This window comes from Pinus tabuliformis, chromosome J (assembly GCF_031772625.1).
Source record: "Pinus tabuliformis cultivar Carrire ecotype Pingquan chromosome J, CPIR1, whole genome shotgun sequence".
NCBI lineage: Eukaryota > Viridiplantae > Streptophyta > Pinopsida > Pinales > Pinaceae > Pinus > Pinus tabuliformis.
In genome coordinates this window covers 1,264,271,487-1,264,278,378 of record NC_142295.1, presented here as the reverse complement: position 1 = coordinate 1,264,278,378, position 6,892 = coordinate 1,264,271,487, and the positions used below count along the sequence as shown (strand labels likewise).

The following is a 6,892-nucleotide window of genomic DNA, read 5'->3' as shown; positions in this document are numbered from 1 at the left end:
ATCCACAAAATATTTCATCTCAATAAATTTTATCATAAAAAATATGTTTACATAATATGAAACAATGTCATGTACATAAAAAGACCTATAACAATTATTAATTAGCATATAACTTTCATTCATTAGTAAATCAACAAAATATTCATCTCAATAAATTTTATCATAAAAAATTTGTTTACATAATACTAAACATTCATGAACATAAAGAGACATATAGCAATTATTCATTACCATATAACATTTTTTTATTAAGTCCCATCTAAATTTTGTTTATGGGCTTACTCGAATCTCTAGGACAAATTTGAGGTGAAATATAGATTTGTGTTATTTAAACTGGTTTTTTTGACTATATATATATGGATTCAACACTCTGAAAAACTCATAGAGCACTTCTATTGTGCAAGGGTTACCATCAAGCTTGTGATTTCAATAAATTTCTGCAGGTTTTTAGAGAAATTAGACCAGAAAAACCGAGCAAAAAAACTTCCAAAAAATAACACTGGAAACAATTCATAAAATAAATCCAACTTACTACGAAATAAGTCCAAATTATTACACTACATGAGACTTTTTAAATAATCAAATTGAAACGATGCACTTGAATTCGATACGCTGAGGCTAATTTATTTCCAATATATTTCCAATATACTTATCAATGCTAATAACGCCTTCACACAGCCATTGTCAATCCAACAAACATTTCAAGTCACAGACCATCCCTCGATGGTTTGAATCCAAAGAACCCACTGGCTTTAGAAATAACAAATATAATATCAAATATAACTCTTCTGATAATATAATGTAAATAACCCACAATTAGGCAAATGTTGACAGTGATATATATAAATATGCCAAAGGAAAGAATAGGGTTCTGAAATCCACATCCACACAGGTGTGGCACGGCTTGTGATAATTTAAGGCTCAACTGGAACACTGTATCCATGTCAATCTCTGGTGCGGCGCTGCCTGAACAAAGCAGCAATCCCCATAGCGTTTAGAGATGTTATCGTTAGCCGGTACAATGGTACAGACTACTGTAAGTCTGTATAGCGGTCATGAGGAGACCCAAGAACGCAGCGAGTGGACCTGCGAACTTCCAGCTCAACACAAAGTTATAAAATTCACAAAGGTTCCTTTTGATATTGTTCCTCCAATAGCTTCTTTTGAACCAATTCTCGAACGCATCAATGAGCTTGACAAGAATTGGGGTGAAGCTGCCTCTGAAGAAGGGCTGGCGCAGGTCGTACCACATCTGGGCCATGCGCTCATCCGTTAAGTTGAGAGGACCTCCACAGATGACTTGCCTGTCTAGAAGTATGCGAACGTCATCCGGAGACTGGATGAGGTGGCCCATGAGATCAACATAACGTGTCACGTACTTAGGACGGCGGTCGTCGTTGAACTCCAACGCCAGCATGTTCCTCAGATCCACTTCAGTGCTGATCTCAGATACAACGATTTGTGGAAGGTACAACGTGCTGGAATCTTTGTCCAGTCGGATGTAATCGGGTACCTTGGTAAAAGATTTAAATTTAATTCCAGCCGACGACAACTCCCACGCACTCATTCCTTTTTGAAAATGAACCGCTGTATCTGGAACTGATACAGCGGGGAGAAGACCACCGATCCGTTTGACAAGACTTTTGAGGATGTCGTTAAACTTTTGCAATAGTATCCCCGATCCTGGAACTGTGGGGAGACAACCACGGATCCATATGACAAGCTTGTTGAGGATATCGTTAAACTTATGCCATGGTATTCCCGTTGGCTTTCGCTGCCTTTCTTCCTCATATTGCATTTGCAGAACCTGAGAAAGGGTTCTGTGCAAGCAGCCCAGAAAATGCGGCTCCTTTGCCATTGAATCAAACAGTATATTCCGCTCATTCTCAGCTATATCAAGACAAGGAATGTTGTATGCGAAAGGAGAGAACTGCTGGCACATAAGCGCCAACAGATGATTGAATGAAACGCTTTCATTATCTACGTACTGCAAAACTTCTTTGAGCACAAACAGTGGGATCTGATTCTCCATCTTCTTAATATCTTGGATGATACACGCGGCATAAGTCCCAAAAAAAATTTCCGTCTCAGTGTCTATGGTGAGTGTTGATATTAATATTGGAGTTGCGAGGTTTAAGAATTGTAAGAGAAATGATGAATCTATGGCCATCATTAGATCGAAGTTCTGAGAATACTCGCCTTCTGTGCTAGTTGGCAAGCGATAGAAACTCTCAATCTCTGGGCGCCTCCGGTTCATTATTTCAACTATGCACTTGAAGTTCTTTCCAGATTGGCGCAGGTTCTGTGAGAGCGTGACCGCAGACTTGACTTTGTACCTCTCTGCCATTGAAATCATACATTCCTCAGAAGGAGAGTCTATATCTTTCTCCAGCTTCGCACGGTGGTAAGGCCCAAGCGATATTAACTGCGGGATAAAGGCCTCAGGTTTCATCTTCAGCAGAGCAGTCGGCACGCGCAGGATCGCAGCCATGCTTGGTATAGGATTATTATCATCATCATTAAACATCCCCTTAATCTCTACAATCCAGTCCCTCCGAAATACAAAAGGTGCTGCCATATAATCTCGTCTACAGATTATCAGATCTAGTCCTTCCAACAGACAACAGCCCGTCAGGTGGTATAGTAGTTATAATATAAACGCAGAGCTGGGAAGCGCATAACACATGAGAGGGTGCACAGAAAATAATATAATAAATAATTTTTATTTTTGTTCCCGAATGGGAATATGGGTTTTTTGCTTTTACTCTTTTATTTTTTGTAATTTAATTTTATTATTATTTAAATTATTTAAATTGATAATCAGCTGGCTTAATTTTCTAATAATTTTCTGGCTAAAAAACAATGCCAAAAAACATATATCCATAATTTTCAAGCGCATCACATTCCAAAATTAATTATTTTTACATCACATTTCAAAATTAAATATTTTTGAAATTCCACTCCACCAAACTTGCAAAACATACACTAAAGTTTTTTAATGCACAGATAAGTAATAACAACCCCCACAATAAACAATATGGACCCACGCAGCAGCCTCCTGACACTTCGCACAATCCTCCCGCAGGATGCGCCTCGAATTAGCAGCACGGATTTGACAGTATGACACAATACTCCCGTCGGATGGTTGTGGAATTAACCTTTTTCTTTGTGAAAACATCTTTAAACATTCTCACACAATCCCCCGTACGATGCTTATGGAATCCATTTTTTTCCTTACTAAAAACGTATTTGACCGTGCTTAAAAACTTTACTTTATTAAAGGGTTAATTTGGAGGGGTATTTACTCCTTTTTACTTCATTAATATTTCCAATAATCATATATTATTATTAATATTTTTTTAAATAATTAAGGTAATAAATTATCAATTAAATTAACATCATGATTAATAAAAACAAGTGTAATATATAATGTTGTTGTTTAGTGTCTGTTTTTTATATAAAAAATAATTGATAACAAAAAGTATTATAATTATTCCCTAAAAGCAAAGAAGTTAAAGTAAAATATATTGTAAATATATTTTTATAAATGATATATAACATGTATGGACCTAATGAATAGGAATGTTGTGTTTCCTATTATAAGGTCATAGTTTGAAATTCATAAGAAAGTACAATATGTATGTATATTGTGGTAATAGATTCTGACTATGTACAAAAAAACTCTTTAATTTAGATAGTGAGATGCTAAATTACATGAAAAAAACAAAACATAAAATTATATTTTATTTTTTTGCTAGATAAATATAAATATTAAAATAATAAAAATATCTGAATATATAAAAATAAATATTAAAATATTAAAACGATAAAAATAAGCATATTTCAAAAAATAAAAATATTAACTAGTTTGGTAAACCATTGGAATTTTGAGTATGATCTCGAATGCTTTTTACAAAAATCAAAGAAAAGCAAATTTTAAAACTATCAAAAATCATATACATATGAAGTATGTTTTTTATAACATATTATGAACCTAAGGTTAACAGAGATATACGAGCCACAGATATAAATATTGTTTATTATAACATTATACTGTACCGGTTATATTTAATTCACAAGATGATATATCATTGATAATTACTATGCAGGTGCATATTCTCAATTGTCATAGAAATCACTGCAGGTCGTCAGTTCGAAGTTTGTGAGGTCGATTGATTTTTACTGTGTATTTTGCCGTGGATTGTACTCACGTCAAAATGAATGGCATAACACAAGATTTTATAAAAATGGGATACTACTCATGTCAAAATTAACGGGAGAATATAAGATTTTATAAAATGGGATTGTACTCATGTCAGAATTAATGGCAAATGGAAAAACACAAGATTTATTAAAAAAAGGATTGTACTCATCTCATAATAATGGTATTATATACATGTACCATTTGTGTTAAGTGTATTTATAAGATTTTTTAAAATTTTATTATTTTAAAATTATTATTTTTTCTGACAATTGAATTTTAAAACCCATAAAATTAGTTTGTCCTCAACCAATCATAAAACTGGAATATAATTTTTAAAAAATAAAAAATTATTTTTATTTTTTTTTAAATATTAAATTTAATATTTAGTTTTTCCCCAACTTTAATAAACTTTATGAAATTTGTTCACAAATTTGAAAATTAATTCAAAGTCAAAAAAACCAAAAGCAATATAACATTAATTTATAATATTTATTAGAATAAAAATTTTAAATTTTAAAATATAATTATTACTTATTTTCAAATATATTTTTAATAACAAAATAAAATTTAAAATTATTTATTTACTAATTAAATAAATAGATTATTATTTTATTTTTTTATAATATTAATTTAAATAAAAATTTATAATATTAAAATTTAAAATATAATTATAACTGATTGTAAAAATGTTGTGGGCACTGAAAGGGACTTCACCGATTCCTCGAAGTTATTGATTGAATTCACCACTCTCACATAGTGTGAACACTGGGCTTACATGATAGGCATTCGTGTGAATCCTTCTCTCAACATTCATTTGTCATTCTCAACCTATCTCCACATGCGATTTCTCATTAATTTTAATAGTCACATTAATTTGTCACAAAATTGTATGTAACAACATTTTTAGGAACATGGTTTTAACATTCATTTCTCATTCTCAACCCATCTTCACATTCGATTTCTCATTAATTTTAATAGTAGCATCAATTTTTCACAAAATTTTATGTGATGGTATTTTCAAGGAACATGGTTTTATGTAATACATTTCTGATTAATTTTAATAGTCACATTAATTTTCTACAAAATTTTATGTGACAATATTTTCAAGGAACATGGTTTTACGTAATACATTTATAAATTATAATAGAGTCTAATTACATTTATTTATTTTAATTACTTGTGGCCATGGATATGGAAATACAAATAAAAGTATTGGTAAAAAGTTATGAATCATAATCTAAGTTGTGTATCATTTTTTCTTTATTATGGAATCCTAGTTTAGAGGGGGTGCTTCTTTTTTCTAGAGATTGATCATCCTTTCAAAGGTTGATTGATTTGTTTTGAAAAAAATAAAAACCTAACCCTTTAGATTTGTAAAGAAATTGGATGAAGTTTTAAAGATTTCGCTTTGTCACTGATTCTCGTAGTATGGATTTAGCGATGGCAAGCAAGGACTTGATTGATTAGATCATTGGACTGGCCATTCCCAAGAGAAACAATGGTTTGGATTCAGTAAAGTTGGAAATCCCTAATCAAAGGAAAATTTCAACCATTTGTCCTATGGTAAAGGTTAATATGTTCTTTTTATTTGAAAGCAAAGAGGACAAAGTCTTAATATTTAAAGTGGACCATATTCTTATGGCACTAGAAGTATGTATTTGAATCACTAGATGAAAAGCATGATATTCCAATTTCCCACAATCATTCTAGTCTAGGTCTATTTGCCTCATTTTCCTCTACACTGCTAGAATGAAGACATTATCAGAAGCATAGGGAACTTCTTGGATAAATGCACTAACATAGCAAAACCAAAAGATCATATGTTCACTTAAACTGAAATTTATGTAGAAGTCGATCTAGAAAAAAGTCTTCAAGAGGATATTTTTCTCAACTTCGATAATTAATCCCATTTATAAACAATGGATTATTAGCAACAATCAAAACCTACCATGAATATGGACATTTTGCTAAAAATTGTAAGTTAAATCAATTGTAACTAGAATAGGGAAAGGAGGAGGAATGGAAAATGACATAGAGGAGAAAGAAAGAAAAGAAAATTGTTTAGCTAGAGGTCCTTGATGAGAAGAAATAAGTCATTGTAGAATATAAATTTATAGGACAAATCCCTAATCAAGTGAAGGGAATGGAACCAAAAGGCCTTTGTCAAACCAAGGGAGAAGGATCAAAGTGAACCCAAATAGGGATGAAGCTTTAGCTTATATTGACAATAAAACATTCTAAAATGTAGTAGCTCCAACACAAAATGACTTTTGATCTCTAGTAGTGTAAACCCAAACCTTGGAGGAATTGAGTTACACTCCAAATAAAGTGACTAAGTTCCCAATAATTTTAGTAAGAAATGGGTCCATCCAATAATGAAGAAGGTGATATTATGGGGAATCTAAAGGAATTTAAGATGCATCAAGTTCACGCATTTCAGTCAACAAGGATGCAAGCAAGGAAGCCATTAGAGAAACAAGATGAGTTTGAGGAGCGGGAAGAAGCAATTCAAGGAAGAAGGCTAGTTAAGCAAGATGGAAAAAATTCTTGAAAAGATCACAAAGGAGAAATCACAAGATAAGGAAAGAGTTAGTAATTTAACAATCGATTGGAACCTCCTTATCTGTTAGATCAAAGCTATCTATGGCTAATGAAGCAACACACCTAACTCAATAAAAGATCACAAAG

At 32.1% G+C, this 6,892-nt stretch overlaps 1 protein-coding gene across 1 annotated transcript; it reads right to left on the bottom strand.

Annotated features, from left to right (window-relative positions):
* Positions 1 to 1,009: 1,009 nt before the first annotated feature.
* Positions 1,010 to 2,578, bottom strand: LOC149231852 (putative UPF0481 protein At3g02645). The gene has a single exon (XM_089381771.1). The coding sequence runs from the start codon at positions 2,576 to 2,578 to the stop codon at positions 1,010 to 1,012; it is 1,569 nt and encodes a 522-aa protein (XP_089237897.1).
* Between the last annotated feature and the right edge of the window lie 4,314 nt (positions 2,579 to 6,892).